Source organism: Podarcis pityusensis (genome assembly GCF_964106645.2).
Source record: "Podarcis pityusensis genome assembly, chromosome: 15".
In the NCBI taxonomy this organism is placed as follows: Eukaryota; Metazoa; Chordata; class Lepidosauria; order Squamata; family Lacertidae; genus Podarcis; species Podarcis pityusensis.
In genome coordinates this window covers 310,346-328,502 of record NC_138040.1, presented here as the reverse complement: position 1 = coordinate 328,502, position 18,157 = coordinate 310,346, and the positions used below count along the sequence as shown (strand labels likewise).

The following is an 18,157-nucleotide window of genomic DNA, read 5'->3' as shown; positions in this document are numbered from 1 at the left end:
CGGGTCATGTGGCCAGCAGGACTAAGCCGCTTCTGGCAAACCAGAGCAGCACACGGAAACGCCGTTTACCTTCCCACCGGAGCAGTACCTATTTATCTACTTGCACTTTGAGGTGCTTTCGAACTGCTAGGTTGGCAGGAGCAGGGACCGAGCAATGGGAGCTCACCCCGTCATTGCGGGGATTTGAACTGCCGACCTTTCGATCGGCAAGTCCTAGGCTCTGTGGTTTAACCCACAGCGCCACCCGCATCCCTTTGGTTTCATACCCTGGTGTATTTGTTGTTGTTGTTTTCTAATTATTCAGTTTCAGATTTCAGATATTCCATTTTATAGGTTTTCAAAAAATCACTAAGGCAAAGAGTCCCAGGACCTGCAGTCACTGGCCGTTAGCCAAGCGTAGTAAATGAAATGAATTTCCCATCCAGAAGCCACAGACTCCATTCTGGAAAGCCCTCTCCAGAATCCCAGATCATTTGGGTCTGACTTTCCCTCACTTAGGAGCGTTACTCTGCACATGCTCCATGACACCTTGTGCCTGACACGCTTCCACACATTCCACAGCTGAGTTCTGGGAATCAAGTTCTGGGCCTGAAGCCCTGCCCTCTCCACCCCCCAGAGCCAACTTAGCTTGTGCGGCTGCCCCCCACCCCTGCTAAATGACCCCTGGGGGTTCCCTCCCGGCTCTGCTACGATCCTGCCCATTCCTTGGCACTCGCTGCAGCCTGCCAGGCTTTTTTCTCCCGACTCAGCTCCCCAGAACCCTGGTGCGAAAGATTCCCAAACCCGTCCCGCAGATCAAATAAAGGTAATTGCAACGCAGGATGTGGGTGCTTCCCAGTGGGAGGGTAGGAGTGGTCCCAGGTGGGGCAGCAGAGGGAACGCATGAAAGGCACAGCACCAGGCCACACCCGGCATAAAACATGCTGCCGCAGCCAGAGACAGAAACCATTAGGGCGGGTCACGGCACACACCTTCCTCGTAAAAGGAGGAACATGGCACTGTCCCAGGATGAGCTCAAAGGAAGGGAAGGATCCTGGAGGAGCAGGAGGATGAGAAGGTGCAGGAGAGGATGGAGAGACCTGACAGAGGGGACCCTTGGCCCAGAGGTACCCACACTGACCACCAGCGCCAAAACGAAGCAAGATTCTAGTCCTCATGGTTCCGAATTAAATAGGAACATCGGAAGCCGCCTTAGATGTTTGGTGTTGCCTGCACTGACTGGCAGCAGCAGCAGCTCTCCAGGGATTCAGGCAGGGGGGTCTTTTGTCCCAGCCCTGCCTGCAAATTGAACCAGGGGCCTTCTGCATGCAAAGCAGCTGCTCTACCGAAGCAGCTTTCCCCCCCTGAAAGCGAAGCAAGATTCTTGACCTCAGCGCTCCAGATAAAGTGCTGGTTGATAAGGGGCAGAAGTTTGGAGGAGGAGCTTTGGCTCAAGCACTCCAGCTCCCATCAGTCCCAGCCCCAAGGGATTGTGGGAGTTGTAGTCTAGTTGCAAGAAGAGGGCAAAAAGTGAGCACGTCAGCCGCCAGGGATGGAAGGGTTTGCCCTTCTTTCATTCGCCCCCAGTCTTAAATTCAGGATCTCCACATTTCTGTGGAAATATGGAGATTGTTGTTACCACATTCACTCGAACCCAGTGCTCACCGTTTTTTGGCCAGATTACGTTGCGAAAATTAAGATCCACATTAAATTCGATGGCACATTTGCATTTGCCAGCAAATACTTTTTGGGGTTTCAAGGTTCTGAAAATTGAGGTGCGCATTGGATTTGATGGCGCATTAGACTCGAGTAAATACGGTATTTAATCCTCAGCAATTTAGTGCAAATGTCTCTCAGTTGACACCATTTTGACTAGCATATTCTTGGATGCAAGCCACTTTTCCGTTTTAAAGGCCATTTTCACGGATGTCTTCGGTTTCATGCACCCCCCCCACCCCCACCCCCCACAGCTTGTTCATTTCTGCAAACTCTGCTTGGTTGGCGAATGTGATAGCTCAGCTAATAGAGCATGAAACTCTTAATCTCAGGGTTGTGGGTTCAAGTCCCACATTGGATGAAAGTTTCCCACATTGCAGGGGGTTGGACTAGATGACCCTTAGGGTCCATTTCAACTCTACAATTCTTTGATAAAGTGGGAGTTAGTGTTTTTGTTTGTTATGCAATGTTGTGTTTTTAGATTGTAAACTACCCTGTGATTCTCAAAGGAAGGGAGGTGTACAAAGTTAATTAACAGCAACAGCAACAGCAGCAGCAATTTTATTTATTTGTTGAATTTACTGAACATATCTACCGCCCTTCGTTTGAGAATCACAGGGCAGTTTACAGCATAAAAACCTGTCTTTAAGTGTCAACCGAATCTGAACTCTGCTCCATCCCTGCCTGCTCTAAAGCAGCCTTTCTCAACCTGTGGGTCCCCAGATGTTGTTGGACTACAACTCCCATCACACCTAGCTAGCAAGGCCAGAGCTTGGGGATGATGGGAATTGTAGTCCAACAGCATCTGGGGACCCACAGGTTGAGAAAGGCTACTCTAAAGCATCATGGAGACGCCTATTCCCCTTTCCAGCCTTTCCCCGGAGAGGACTGACAGTTAAACTACTCTGGAAATTGTAGTTCTCCAAAAAGGGGCCTCCTAACACCTCTCAGCATCACCCCCCACAAACTACACTTCCCAGGATTCTCTGGGAGAAGCCATGTGCTTTAAATGAAGTGGTTGGATCAGGTCCGTGGCCCATCTAGTCCAGCACCCTGTTCTCCTAGGGGCCAACCAGAAGTCCCCAAGCAGGATCTGAGCCCAAGAGCATCACTCTCCCCTCCTGGGGTTTCCAGAATCTGGTATTCAGAAGTATCACTGCCTCCAACCATGGAGACACAGAGCATAGCCATTCTGGCTAGCAGCCATCAGCAGCCCTCTCTTCCTCCAAGAATTGTTTAATCCTCTTTTAAAGCCGTCCAAGCTGGTGGGCTTCATTGCTTCCTGTGGGAGGGAGTTCCATAGTCCAACTCTTTGCTGCGTGAAGAAGGACATTCTTTGGTCTGCCCTGAATTTTCCAATATTCAGCTTCACTGATGCCCTGAGCTCTCTCCCAAGTAGATCCTTTGAATTTTGTCTTTAAGCAGAGGCTTGACAACCATATGTCAGGAGTGCTCTGATGGTGTTTCCTGCTTGGCAGGAGGTTGGACTCGATGGCCCTTGTGGTCTCTTCCAACTCTATGATTCTATGAAAGTAATAAACGTAAGTTGGCTGCATCTATTAGTTTCAACGGTTCTACTCTGAGGGGGACTAGCAGTGGCAACTAACCTGCATGTCGTGTGACTGTTGGCTGAGACTGAATTTTCTCTCTTTTTAAAAAAAGTAATATTTATTTAATTTTCCACTTTTATATATTTACCTTCTATCTTATTACAGTATTTCACCTTGTTATCGGTAAATCAGTTCCTTATATTTACATTACAAAACATTTCCATTCAAGCCTACAAACGTTTTCAAATGTTTACAATTTTCTGAATTTTCTCAGTGCAACCCAATTCTTCAAAGATTGTGGGTTGACGCTGCTTTAAATACAGATGGCGTCCAAACGGGGCCTGCTATTGGATCGGCCGCTGCCCGTCACTGGTTCTGGTCCCGCCTACCGCTGGGGCTGCCTGTCGCCCACCTTACTAGCCCCAATGGGCACCAGCAGCCACCTGCTCCAGAACAGAACAGAGCACATTGGCAGAGGAAATAGTGTGCCAGAGGAATCTCTCCTCAAGGTATGCAAAGATCTCCCTGAGATACACTTGAGGCGCACCACATTGGCTTGTTTCAAATGACAGGTTGCCAGGACCATCTCACTCCCTATTGCAGGCGAAGACATTGCAACACTTAATTGTACAGGAGGATGGAGTTAGGCTGGCCAGCCGGCCTGCTAGGAATGACCTGTTTCCCAGTGCTGTGGTGTTGATCCATGATTACACACACACTTCAACCCCATGATCATTTTTTTTCTTTTCCATTTTATAATATACGTTCACATCATAACACTCCACTATACATCCCTGGCTCTTTAGACAGCATCTTAAAAAGCATAGACATCACCTTGCTAACAAAGGTCTGTATAGTTAAAGCTCTGGTTTTCCCAGTAGTGATGTATGGAAGTGAGAGCTGGACCATAAAGAAGGCTGATGGCTGAAGAACTGATGCTTTTGAATTCTGGTGCTGGAGGAGACTCTGGAGAGTCCCATGGACTGCAAGAAGATCAAACCTCTCCATTCTGAAGGAAATCAGCCCTGAGTGCTCACTGGAAGGACAGATCCTGAAGCTGAGGCTCCAATACTTTGGCCACCTCATGAGAAGAGGAGACTCCCTGGAAAAGACCCTGATGTTGGGAAAGATTGAGGGCACAAGGAGAAGGGGACGACAGAGGATGAGATGGTGGGACAGTGTTCTCGAAGCTACCAGCATGAGTTTGACCAAACTGCGGGAGGCAGTGGAAGGCAGGAGTGCCTGGTGTGCTCTGGTCCAGGGGGCCACGAAGAGTCGGACACGACTAAACAACTCAACAACAAATACACCCCTGGCTCTTTAGAGCCTGTCAACTTCCTTCCCTCCCACCTCATGGCTTTCAAAATTAACTTTTACATCATTGCGTTTTGCACGTTTTCCAGTTCTCATTACATACATTATAAAATAACTCAAAATTTAAATACAGTGGTACCTCGGGTTACATATGCTTCAGGTTACAAACTCCGCTAACCCAGAAATAGTACCTCGGGTTAAGAACTTTGCTTCAGGATGAGAACAGAAATCGTGCTCCGGCGGCGCAGCAGCAGGAGGCCCCATTAGCTAAAGTGGTGCTTCAGGTTAAGAACAGTTTCAGGTTAATAACAGACCTCCAGAACTAATTAAGTTCTTAACCCGAGGTATCACTGTAAATATAGAAAGGTAGAAAATTTCTCGTTGCGAGTCTTCAGACAACCCTGCTAGTGATGTTAATTGCTTACAATAATCTTTCAGATATCGTATAAATGTGCCCCAGTCCTTTTGGAATGCTTGATCTTGCTGGTTTCGGGTTTTTCCCGCCAGCTTCGCCAATTCTGCATAGTCCAACATCTTCATCGGCCCCTCTTCTTTTGTTGGTACTTCTTCTTGTAAAGAATTCTTGCCGCAGTTGTTGCATACATAAACAATCTTTTACCTTCCCTTGGTATCTCTTCAGCCACTATACCCAATAAAAAGGCTTCTGGTTTTTCAACAAAAGTATTTTTCAACATTTTCTTTAACTCATTATATATCTTTTCCCAGAAAGCCTTTACCTCTTTACAAGTCCACCACATGTAGTAAAAGATACCTTCCTTTACATTTCCAGCACTCATTAGTTCTTGTCTTATACATTTTGGCAAGTTTGGCTGGTGTTAAATACCATCTATATATCATTTTCATAACATTTTCTTTAAGTGCACTGCATGCAGTAAAATTAACACCTTCCTGCAGCATTACTGTTTAAGCTGTTAGCATGAAGCAGAAACCGCTTCAAAGAAAAGGAGAGACATAACTAGCCTCTTCTGGGTGATTTGTCTGCTTTCTCTGGCTTCTGTTATCGCCAGCCCTGCTACCAACTTGAAAGCCACGTTATCACGCCATTCACTTGCTGGAGCAAAGAGTCAGTTAGCCTGGCACTCTGAGAGATGACCTGTGAAAAGGATTGAGGGGTCTTGGTGGACCACAAAGGTAACATGAGGCAACAGTGTGATGCAGCAGCAAAAAAAGCAAATGCAATTCTAGGCTGCCATCAAGAGACGTCCAGTGTCCAGATCTAGGGAGGTAATAGTATCACTCTGTTCCGCCTTGGTCAGGCCCTGCCTGGAGTCCTGTGTTCAGTTCTGGGCATCCCAGTTAAAAAATGACATTTGCAAGCTGGAAGGTGTGTAGAGGAGGGCAACCAAGATGATCAAGAGTCAGGAAGTGAAGCCTGATGAGGAACGGTTGAAGGCGCTGGGTATGTTTAGCCTGGAAAAGAGTAGACTGAGATAGAGCCATCTTCAAATATCTCAAGGGCTGTCACCTGGAGGAGGAAGCAAGCGTGTTTTCTCCTGCTCTGGAGGGTAGGACTCGAACCCAGGGCTTCAAGTTGCAAGAAAGGATTTTCTGACTAAACATCAGGAAGGAATTTCAACAGTTCAACAATGGAATGATCTCCCTTAGAAGGTGGTGGACTCTCCTTCCTTGGAGGTTTTCAAGCAGAGATTGTCTGGGATTCTTCAGCTCTGCTTCCTGCAATTGCAGGGGGTTGGACTAGATGTCTCTCAGGGGCCCCTTCTGACTGCACGATTCCATGAAATCACCAGGGATGTTCTGGGCACGTGTGGAAATCCAAAGGAGGAGCCTTTCACACCACCAGGCAGGAATACACACTTTGTGGGCCAAACCTGCCGCAATCTGGATCTGATGGAGATCAGGGACAAGGTGTTTTGACTCGGGAATCCAGAGGCCAACCATTCCCCCACCTCGCCCTCCTGTGCCCGTCCCCACCCAGCTGCTGACTCAACCCCTGAACCCCACCCTGGAAGACTCAAAGGTGCCGCACAAAGCTGCCTCCTCCTCCTCCTCCTTTTCTGAGGTCATGCAGATCCTGTGTAGCTGTGGCTGCAAAAAGGGGAATCTGCTGTGGTTTGTTTTGTGGCTGCTGTCGAGGCTCTTATCTCTCCTGCCACAGAGCCTCCCTTGCTGATCCCACAAGGCCGTCTGCCTGGTTCTCCAGCCACACTCTTTGCTAGAGAGAAAGTGCGGTGTAGTGGTTAGAGGGTCAGGCTAAGGCCTGGGGAGAGAGCAGGGTTCGAATGCTCCAGCTCAGTCACGAAGCTCTCACTGGGTGAGCCTGGCCCAAGTTATTGCCTCTCCACCTGAGCTACCTCGCGGGGCTGTTGGAGGGATTAAAGGATGAGGAGAAGAACCACGTATTCCCCCTCCTGCTCCTGGGAGAAAAATGCAATAAATGAGGAAATGAGATGCAACTTGATGGTGGTTGTACCATCTAGAATCAGAGGATTGTGGAGATGGAAGGGACCCGCCAGGATATCCCAGCTAAAGAATCCTGGTGTGGAGGTGATTTGGGGTCCTATTCCAACGCTCTGGCTCTTCCTCGAACCAAGAGGCATCGGCGTGAATCCCAGAAGGAAGGAAGGGGGGTTGGGAAGAGGGTGATTTAGTGCTTTGGGGAAGGGGTGGGGGAGAAGGGGGAAGATCAGAAACACCGGTGTCAACCTGGGATCACGCACCTCCTCGGAGGCATGTAGAGCAGAGGATGAATTACGAATTGGGGATCATCCAAACACGCCGCCTTCCAGTGAAAGTTGATCTCAGCCTCCGGGGACACGGGAGGCCTCCTCAGGAGCAGCAGCACCTGGCATCCAGCTCAGCAGCGGTGCAAGATGCGCGAGCGGCAAAGAGGTGTCGCCAGAATAGCGGCCCTCGGGAATCCAAGAGCGAGAAGGAAACGGGGGCCGGGTGCAGGCCTGGCTCGCTGACGGGACCCGTCAGTCACGCAAGCGAAGGAGCTTGGCCAGCGTCGCCTCTCCATGCGCTTTCCACTTCCTTGGTTTTTTCAAAGCAGGCATCTAATCCGAGGGGAAGTGGCGATGGCCACGCACCATTTGCAGAGTGCGGCGGAGACACGGGGCTTTGGTCGTTGGTCAGGAGCAATCTCAGCCTTGGCTGGCTCCCATCTGTCCCGCTAGAAACTCAAGCAGCCATGCCTTTGCTCTCCTAAGTGGGGTTGCACCTCCAAACCCTGGAAAAATACCGCAATGCCATTATGTGAATCTATGGCGCGACCTCGTTTGGAAGAGCTTGTGCGGTTCTGGTCACCTTTGCACAAACAGGAGACGCACTTTATGAGAGATGCTGAGAATGGGACCTAAAAATATGCTATGCAGCCCGTCCAGCAGGCCAGCAATAGGTGGGAGCTGTGATGCTGCTTGCCTTAAACCTTGGAGGTATGCACCCATTGCTGGATCCGGCCAAAGGGGACCACCAACTCCAGCATCCTGTTTTCATGGTGGCCAACCGGTCGGGTGCCTCTATTGGGAAACCTGCAAGCAGGATTTGAGCCCAAGGGCCCTCTCCCCTCCTGCGGTTTCCAGACCAGTCGCATGCAGCCAGTGGACTAGGGGGGTGAGGCTGGTCCCCTAAATGTTCCTGCTAAATTAGAGTATTAAAGTATTAAAGCCTGGTGCCTCTTGCCCAAATTCCAGGCTTAGGAAGGGAGGCACATTGCTCATGCGCGCAACCACAGGACATCGGGATGCCACGCGTGTGTGACATCAGCCCCCACAATTGCCCTCGCAAGCTGGAACCTCTGCAGCCCTAACTTGTCCCCCTACTAAATATTTCACCACATGCCACTGTCCCAGATCCCTGTTCAGAAGCACACTGCTTCCCTCTGTGGAGAAGAGCCATTGTTGACATCGATAGCCCTCTCCTCTTCCATGGATTTCTCCAGTCCTCTTGCATAATAATAATAATAATAATAATAATAATAATTTTAAAATTGACTGTTAGGAAGGTAGATGAGGCTTACAAATCTGGTTGCCCTTACCACAGTTCCATTGAGTTTTCTAGCATTCACGTCTGTTTTTTTTTCCCTTTTCCCCTTTTCCTAATTTTAAGGCGGTGCCATCTTCTCTTATCAATTGCATAAATGGCTCATTAACTTGTTATTTACAAAGCACTCATCCTTGCAAACAGGAGTGTGGCGAGTGAAATGAAATAAGTTCCCTGTGGAAAACCCCAGAGCGTCAAATCTAGGCAAAGGAGAGGGCAGGACCCTTGGGCGTTTTTGTTAGGGAGCAGAGAGAGATTCACTCGGTTCGCAACCTGAAAATAAGCTGAACGTGTGAATGCAGCTGTCTCGTAACAGTTGCATTCCTCCAAACATTGTGGTGTGGTTTTCCAGCGAAGTGGGGGAGAGAAATGTGTGTTATTAGACGAAATAAGATAAAGGATGCTTCTGGGGGAGGTTCTTTCAAAAATCCATATATTAAGTAAAATGTGTGCATGTGTACATTGAGGAGAAATTTGCACAGAAAATGCTGATGAATCTCCATCCGGATTTTTGTTTAGAAAGGTTACAAGCAGATGTAGAAACCAAGCAAAACCAAACTGCCCTGTGGCCCCAAGAAATCTGGGGTGCCCTCCTCGTGGGCCCTGTCAGTCTCCCGCAACTTTCGCCCAGATTTTGCACCCAAAGGGTTTATCTCTGGAAGTTCCAGCCTCATCTATCAGTTTCGGATTAAACAAAGAGGCAGGGTTGTAAAAATGCTAAAAAGTCTCTTTTGTAGTTCAAAGGGGGGTGGGGGTGGGGAAAAAAAGGATGTTTTATCATGAGTAAGTCCTGCTGAAATGTTTGCCGCCCAGGGGGATCAGCAACGGAAACCGGGTGTAAAAGCCCCGGGAGGTTCAGAGATTGCGAGGAAGGCATTCCAGGCGAAATAAAAAAAGTTTGCAGGTGCCTTTCTGGATTGTCAGAGGTGCCGGCTGCATTCTGCTCCCCTTACAAGAGCCGTAAAGCAGTCGCCTTTCCATCCCAGGTTTCGCAAAGGAGAGCTCAAAGTCGCCGGAGCAAACTCTTCTTAAATATCAAGAAGTAGGCAGTTTGGGGATTCAAAGCCGCTTGTCTGGCCAGGGTTGTGGGCTTTTGCTCTATTTATATGCTCTTGTATGGCGCTTTGATGGAAAGTGGATAGGGAAATCCTTTTATTCCGCTCTCACAAAGTTACAAGGCAGGGTCATCCCCTGAATATTCAGGACCGGGGAAAGAAAGACCTCCTTCGTGCAGAGAAGAGTTGGACTGTGGAACTCCCTGCCACAGAAGGCAGTGATAGCCGCCAACCTGGGTGGCTTTAAAAGGGAACTGGACAAATTCATGGAGGAGGATATGAGTCTTGATGGCTGCTAGGCAGGATGGGTCAGCTCTGCCTCCCCAGCTGGAGGCAGTGGTGCTTCTGTATCCCAGTTGCTTGTGCTTGGATCCTGCTAGGGGACTTCCCTTTTGGGCATGGGGCTGCCCCCCTGTGAGGTGGGCAAGTGGCCTGATCCAGAAAGTCTCTCCTGGTGCACTTATGGAACCTCCATTCCCAGAGGCAGTCTATCCCGAGTCCTAGGTACTGATGGGCATTTGACTACTGTGAGAACAGGATGCTGGACTAGATGGGCCATGGGCCTGATCCAGCAGCCTCTTCTTACCTCCTGAACCCACCACCTGGCAGATGAACAACACCCCCTTGTCCCATCAAAACCAACAGGACCGGCAACAGCCATCCTCTTGATTTCAGGGAGATGGAAGCCCAGCTCCTTTCCTTGGGATCAGAGGCACTGAAGTGCATCCTGTTGTGAAGCTCAGAAAGTCTCCAATTCATCTGAGGTCATGTATTTATTTCCCTGGCTGGCTGTTTTTCTCTGTTGAAACAGGATTCTTGGCTGGCGTCGGTGATGGTTTCACTGCTCCAAGACCAATCTAGCATTACCTTTTCGCCTTCGGATTCTCTGGACAGCAACCCACGCGGCGACCGGATGCAGACCCATGACAATTCGGGGTCCCCCATCCAGCAGGTGAGAATCCTAGAAGAGACCCCCGGAGGCCATTTAGTCCAGCCCCCTGCAACGCAGATGAGAATGGCCGTGCGTTTTCTTCCCCACTTGACCAGTGTCAATCCAGAAGAGGTGTTCCTGCTGGACATCAGCTCCCAGCCCGCCTGACCATTGGGGCCACGGTGGCTGATGGGAACTGGAGTCTGTTGACATCACGTAATGAGCCAGCGTTGCCTAGTGGTTAGAGTGTCGGACTAGAACCCAGCAGAGACCAGGGTTCAAATCTCCCACTAAGCCATGAAGCTCACCTTGATTGTTGTGAGGATAAAAAGGAAGGGACCCCAAGGCTCACCTGCCCAAGTCAGGAATCTCCCCTAGGTCTAGGGGGTGTTTTGCCTGTGGAGTTTATGGTGTGCTCACCATAGAGTTTAACTTACTTATCTTGTAGGGATGGTTGGGAATAGTGCCCAGATGGGTTTGGGGTTTTTTTGGGGGGGGATAGACTGGATGAGGAGTTATTGCCTGGGTAGGCCGGGACTCCCTACCTTATGATGCCATTGGGGAAAGAACCTGGGACCTTCTACCTGCCCGGTATCTGCTCTCACAGTGACCTAACCCTCCTCAAAGGTCTTTGGTGGCTTTCAGGCAGGGGCATCGCAAGGGGGGTGCGGTTCATCCCAAGTGCCATGCCTGGGAGGGGTGACAAAATCCCTCTGGGTGGATCGTCATGGCGGCGCTTGCACCCCCAGCAGGTGGATTTTTGTGATTGGCGCGATCGTCGTTGGGATAATCCATCTGCTGATCATGCAAATACGGCCAGCGATCAGCCTGGCACCCCCAGCTGGTGGGGTTCGCACCCCCAAGCGGCCAGCGCTTGCATCCCCGGTGGGTGGTTTTATGCGATCGGCGGTCAGTGGCCGGCGCTGGCACCCCCCGCGGGCGATGCTTGCACCCCCATCTGGTGGCACTGATACGGTTCCATGTGATCGCCAGTCAGATTTGCGTGATCTGTGGGCGTACAGTGGTACCTCGGGTTAAGAACTTAATTTGTTCTGGAGGTCCATTCTTAACCTGAAACTGTTCTTAACCTGAAGCACCACTTTAGCTGATGGGGCCTCCCACTGTGCTGCCACCGCACAATTTCTGTTCTCATCCTGAAGCAAAGTTCTTAACCCAAGGTACTATTTCTGGGTTAGCGGAGTCTGTAACCTGAAGCGTCTGTAACTCGAGGTACCACTGTATCTGTTTTGCGCCAACCCTCCCTTTAAAAAGCTCAACACCTCTGGGCAACGTTCCCAAAAATTGCAATGTGGGGGTTAACAAAAAATAAAATTGCACAGGGTACCCCCTGACCTTGCTATGCCTCTGCTTTCAGGAGACCCCCGGCTTCTGCTGCCCGTCGTATGATGGCGAGGCCCGGACCGAGAGGACACATTCTGAGTCCTCCCCGAGCTCCAGCACTTCCTCCCCGCCCCCCCAACACATCTACGGGAGCTTCTCCACCAGCCAAGGTAACCCAGCTGAGCAGGAAGCCTTCAAGGTCCCTTCCGGCGCCGCTGAGAAGTTCAGGCGCTACAGCTATGAGGAGAGCGCGGCTGGCACCTGTGGCCGGTTCAAGAGCTCTCTCCGCAACACCCCTTTCCACCCTTACAAGAGGCAGTTCCCGGAGGAGACCTTCCCAGAAGCTCAGCAGGCCCTGGCCATGGACGGACACCTGTTCAAGGCAGCCAGCATGGAGGGCTTTGAGGAGATGTGTGGGCCCACCATGACCAGGGAGGCAGAGATGTATCTGGCACACCTTCCCAGCCTCTCCTCCGAGCCAGCCTGGTGCAACGGCCTGCAGTATGGCAACCCTGGGCAGGAACATCACCCCCAGGCTATGGTGAGTTGGGCTCGTTCTAATTAAATGGCGGCATTCCTTAGGAGGTGGGTTCAGATTATGTTATGCTCGGGGATCCCCACTCTACGGTTCTATGCTTCCATGACCTCAGAAGGTGGTGGACTTTCCTTCCTTGGAGGTTTTGAAGCAGAGGTTGGGTGGCCACCTGCCAGGGATTCTTCAGCTGTGATTGCAGCGGGTTGGACTGGATGACCCTCAGGGTCCCTTCTGGATAAACTTTTTTTACAGTTATTACATCCACCAAAATGATCAAAGGGATGGGGAAAGGGTTGCAGCATTTAAGGCTTTTTAAGAGTCAAGGAAGACGCAAGATGATAGCTGGCCTCCGTCTGTCTCGACAGACAATGGAGGAGTGTGCCTTTGGGGGTGAAGTCGAAGCGTCTGAGAGTTGCAGCACATGGCAGAGGTATAGAAAACCGTGCAGGCCATGAAGAAAGTGCACAGCTCAATGGAGATGTCAGTGCCATGTGCAGGAACCGTGAAAAATGCAAACGCCGTGCTAAGGATCATTAGGAAAGACGTTGGAAAGAAAACTGCCAATATCATAATACAAATCTCTGGTGCGATCGGATTTGTGCCCTGGCTGCCTCCCCTCAAAAGTATATTGTAGAGCTGGAAAGGGTCAGAAAAGGGCCAGATGGTCGAGGGGAGGAAGTGACTCCCCTATGAAGAAAGATCACAGCATTTGGGACTTTTCAGTTTAGAGAAGTAGTGATTAAGAGGCGACATGGTTTAAGTTTGTAAAATGATAAACTTGGCCTGGAGAGAGTAGACAGAGAGAAGTTTTCCTCCCTCTCTCATAACACTAGAATTCCTGGACATCCCATGAAGCTGAATGCTGGGATGTCCAGGTGAGACGAAAGAGAAGTCTTTCTTCACTCAAAGTTAAACTGCGGAACTCCCTGCTGCTGCGGGAGACAGTGATGGCCACCAACGTGGATGGCTTTGAAAGAGGCTTAGGCGAATTCATGGAGAAGCAGCAACCCTTCTGAATACCAGTTTCTGGAAGCCTCCGGAAAGGAGAGGGTTTTGATCCTGAAGGCAGGTTGCTCAAAACGGGCATCTGGTGAGCCACCGTGAGAGCAGGAGGCTGGACCAGGGAGGCTCCCACTGGCCTGATCCTGCAGGCTGCACTTCTGGTCTTCTTAGGCGCTCAAAGCTGTTCCAAAGAGATCACCCCCAAAAGCGGCACATCCACACACTCCTCTCTCTGTTTAACTTTCGGTCTTAGGCTCTACAGACCGGCCAAAGAAAAGAGAGGAAAAGAGATGCGTTATACCCATTAATTAAGACATTTTAAAATCACTTGCTGCTTTAATTAGAGGTGTAACAGTCACAAGGTCTCCTGGCTGGCAAGACGCATTCTGGAGTTGCACAGGATTGCAAAGGAGTCACCAACTGCCAAGCCTTCTCTGTACAGTACATTCTGGCTGCAACTGCAGCAGAATCAGTGCGAAAGGTGTTTCTTAGCGACACCAAAAGAGTCCGATGGCCCTTTCCCAGAGACCAATCTCTGGGCTCCTCCACCCTCCCGCTTGCCCCATCCATGCCTAGAAAGCATGAGTCTGAGTTGCCTTCCATTTGTCCAATGCTTTTCCTATTTTCTTTTCTTCTTCTTTTTTGCTTTTCTGCCCCCCCATTTAAAAAAAAAAATTTATTCACATACGATATGATCTCTTTATTGTCATTGTCCCATACAGAACAATGAAATTGAAAAATCTACATAAGACATTCAAAACACCCTAAAAACTCTGAAACCCCATTTTAAAATACAATATACTCCTATAGAGACCCCATTTTAAAATACAATATACTCCTATAGAGACTCCTTATACTGCGTTTAAAACCAGAATTGCATTTGGGTAGAAACTGTTTCTCAGGCGGCTAGTCCTGGTCTTTATAACCCTGTACCTTCTTTATATACATTCTTTATATACATTCTTTACAACAAACAACTCCAAACTAAGCAGACAACTCCAAAATAAAATCATATGTAGCAAAACCATGTCTCATGTTTTCATTTACACTGAGCTCCTCTCTGATACCTTTACTTGATATTTCTTGCTGCTTTCTGCTTTCCTTATAGAATCTTTATGAAAATTTAAATCTCTTAAATGCTATACCAGTCTTTAACAATTTCAATTAATCCCTTCACCTCCCTCCCCGCAGCCCAGCACTTCCCTCCACAAGTGTGTGATCTTCTTTACCTACTATTATTTTTATTATTGTTGCGTTATTCAATTTATTTGTTATCCCATCCTTGATATATTATTACCCTATCTCCTTGCGCCTTTTAAACTTTTCCATGTTAATTTTTAAACTCCAGCTCTGACTTTTTTCATTGGAGATATATATATATATATATATATATATATATATATATATATTCCAATGCTTTTCTAGGTATGCATCCAAGCGGTTTTGCCTTTGGAAAACCTGCTAGATGGGAACAAATGTTATTGTGCAAAAAACCCAATTGCCGTTTCTTCCCCAAACCAGGCGGTGTTGACAGCCACCATCTTGGATGGCTTTAAAAGAGGGTTAGATAAATTTAGGGAGGTTGTCAGTGGCTGCTAGTGGGGATGGCCGCACTCTGCCTCCACAACCGGTGGAAGGAAAAGCCTCTGAATTCCAGTTTCTGGGAACCGAGCGAAGGAAGGGGGCTCTTGTGTCCGGCTTGTGGTCTTCGTCTGGGGGCATCTGGGTGGCACCCGATGAGGACAGGAGGTTAGACTAGACACAGGCTTCCTCAGACTCAGCCCTCCAGATGTTTTTGGCCTACAACTCCCATGATCCCAAGCTAGCAGGACCAGTGGTCAGGGATGATGGGAATTGTAGTCTCAAAACATCTGGAGGGCCAAGTTCAAGGAAGTCTGGACTAGAGGGTCCCTCTCTGGCCTCATCCCACTGCTACCTGCTTCTGATCCTGTTATTGTTGCATGGCACCCAGTTTCTGAGCAGTGGAAGATTCTGGGGTTCCACCATTTGTGTTTCCTTTTGGAAATGAAGCAGAGCGGAGACTATGGTATCTTTATGATATATGTCTCTGAAGACGGTTTGGGTGCAGAATTTAGCTGGTGCAGAATTTGATGGCCAGGTTGCTCACCGGAGCAAGGCGGTTTGAGCACATTACATCGGCGATCCTAGTCTAACCGCACTGGCTACCAATTAGTTTCTGGGCCCAGTTCAAAGTGCTGGTTTTGACCTATAAAGCCTTAAAGGGCTCAGGGCCACAATACCTCAAGGACCGCCTCTTTCCAGATGAACCTCCCCGGACCCTGAGATCATCTTCTGAGGCCCTTCTCCATGTGCCACCTTCTCAAAAGGTTCAGAGGGTGGCAACATGAGAGCAGGGCCTTCTCTGCAGTGGCTCCCCATCTGTGGAATGCTCTCCCCAGGGAAGTTCACCTGGTGCCTTCATTATACACCTTCAAGCGCCAGGCAAAAATGTTCCTTTTTAACCAGGCCTTTGGTTGATTTGATTGACATCCTATGCCCTTTTAAAATGTGGTTGTTGTTTCTTTTGGGGGGGAATTATTGGGTTGTTGTCTTTATTTTGATTATGTATTTTGTGGTTTTATATTTTGCTTTTATTCTGTGAACTGCCCTAAGACCTCCTTGTATCGGGCGGTATATAAATTCAATTATTATTAATAATAATTAATAATAATATGGCTTGTTTACACATATGTACAACCTGAGCCTGCGATGGAGGAGTTTCCAGCAATTTAGGGAAGCTTTTAATGTTTAACGGACTATTCTATTTTAATATTTTGTTGGAAGCCGGCCAGAGTGGCTGGGGAAACCCAGCCAGTTGGGTGGGGTATAAATTATTATTGTTATTATTATTATTATTATTAAACCCAAAAAAGGTCTTGCTGCTCCCATATCAGCAGTCAAACAGAAATCAAATATGGCTCTCAAACGTTGCTGTGGCTCTTTCCCCCGGTTGCTGTTTTACTTCTAGGTCACATTACTGCCCATCCCTTTGCACATCACCAGGAGGCTAGTCTGGCTATTCCAAGAATTAGGAGCCTTCATTGGAGTTTAACACTTGCTGGATGCAGGGATTAGAAGGGTCTTTGCATACAGTCTACTTCCCCCAAATTCATAACATTAGGGTGGAAGAATCTGGACGTTTCAGTTTTTCATTTTTCCATCTTTCAGCCCAATTTGCTTCATTTCTTCATCAGCTTGCAATTTTTTTAATATTAAAAAAAGCCTACATTTCTGTGCCTTTTTCTCCCAATGGACTCACTTTTCTACATAAACACATTTCCCAGCAAGCCGTTTCCACTAACAGAACACATCTTTCAGCATTATTTTAACTCACATAAACATTTGGCAGCCACTTTCCCTAATATATGCATTAGGCTTGCAATTTTTATTTTGCACGACACGATTCAGAATTTCAAAGCCCCAAAGCCATCGATAGCCCTCTCTTCTTCCATGAATTTGCTTGAACTTTTAAAGCCATCCCAGTTGGCCTCCTGCTGGAGTGAGTTCCACAGTTTATTTATGGGGTTCATGAAAAAGTCCTGTCTTTTATCGGCCCTGAATCTTCCAACCCTCACCTTCATGTCCATGAGCTCAATCGCTGGTCCTCCTCAGGGTAGACCCCTTGGAACGAATGGATCTAAGCTACCTATTCATTTCATTGTGGCTCTACTCCGAGTAGTTGTTGTTGTTGTTGAGTTGTTTAGTCGTGTCCGCCTCTTTGTGACCCCCGGACCAGAGCACGCCAAGCACTCCTGTCTTCCCCTGCCTCCCGCAGTTTGGTCAAACTCATGCTGGGAGATTCGAGAACACTGTCCCACCATCTCGTCCTCTGGCGTCCCCTTCTCCTTGTGCCCTCCATCTTTCCCAGCATCAGGGTCTTTTCCAGGGAGTCTTCTCATGAGGTGGCCAAAGTCTTGGAGCCTCAGCTTCAGGATCTGTCCTTCCAGTGAGCACTCAGGGCTGATTTCCTTCAGAATAGAGAGGTTTGATCTTCTTGCAGTCCATGGGACTCTCCAGAGTCTCCTCCAGCACCAGAATTCAAAAGGATCCATTCTTCGGCGATCAGCCTTCTTGATGGTCCAGCTCTCACTTCGAGTAGTACCAACACTGAACACAGGCTTCCCACACCTGAGGTTTTGGGGTCTGGGTTTTTTTAAACATGGCACCATGACCGTTCTTCTCTCATCCACCAGGAAACAGAGGTCAAGCTGAAGACTCCACCGTTGGAAGAACAGGCCAGCCCCTACTGCTACCAACCTCAGGCCCCCCAGATGTATTGCCCCTCTCATCCTTTCCACCAGGTAAGGCAGGATGGGGCGACCCCCACCCACAACAGTAGGGGCACCCAGGTTGCTGAACTGCGGAACTCCTTCCTGCAGGAGACGCTGACAATCACTAACCCTTTTTGAAAGAGGATTGCACACATTTCATGGAGGAGGGAGCTATTGAGGGCTTTGCACTGCTTCCACGGTTGGAGGCAGGAACTGCTTCTGAATACCAGAATGCTGTAGATCGCAGGAGGGGGAGAGTTGCTCTTGTGTTCGAATCCTGCTTGCACATTTCCCATTGGGAGATCTGGACTGGATGGGCCACAGAGGCTAAGACTCTCAGTGCCTACCAGTCACAATGAATCTGCTATATTCCCACGGTCCAAGGCAGCAATGCTCCCGAATATGAGTTGCTTGAAAGT

General features: G+C 48.8%; 1 protein-coding gene across 4 annotated transcripts in view; it reads left to right on the top strand.

The window, feature by feature from the left end:
• The window catches only part of FOXN1 (forkhead box N1), a 50,394-nt gene that overhangs the window by 13,349 nt on the left and 18,888 nt on the right, over positions 1-18,157 (top strand). For 2 of the 4 annotated variants that reach the window (XM_080984077.1, XM_080984078.1), the window contains exons 2-4: positions 10,449-10,589; positions 11,944-12,450; positions 17,661-17,768. In XM_080984077.1, the coding sequence (XP_080840203.1) occupies positions 10,470-10,589; positions 11,944-12,450; positions 17,661-17,768 (735 nt within the window). In that variant the 5' untranslated portion in view covers positions 10,449-10,469. Of the gene's footprint in view, positions 1-352; positions 1,107-10,448; positions 10,590-11,943; positions 12,451-17,660; positions 17,769-18,157 lie in introns of those variants that run through there. The other 2 variants (XM_080984075.1, XM_080984076.1) reach the window with 2 other exon arrangements.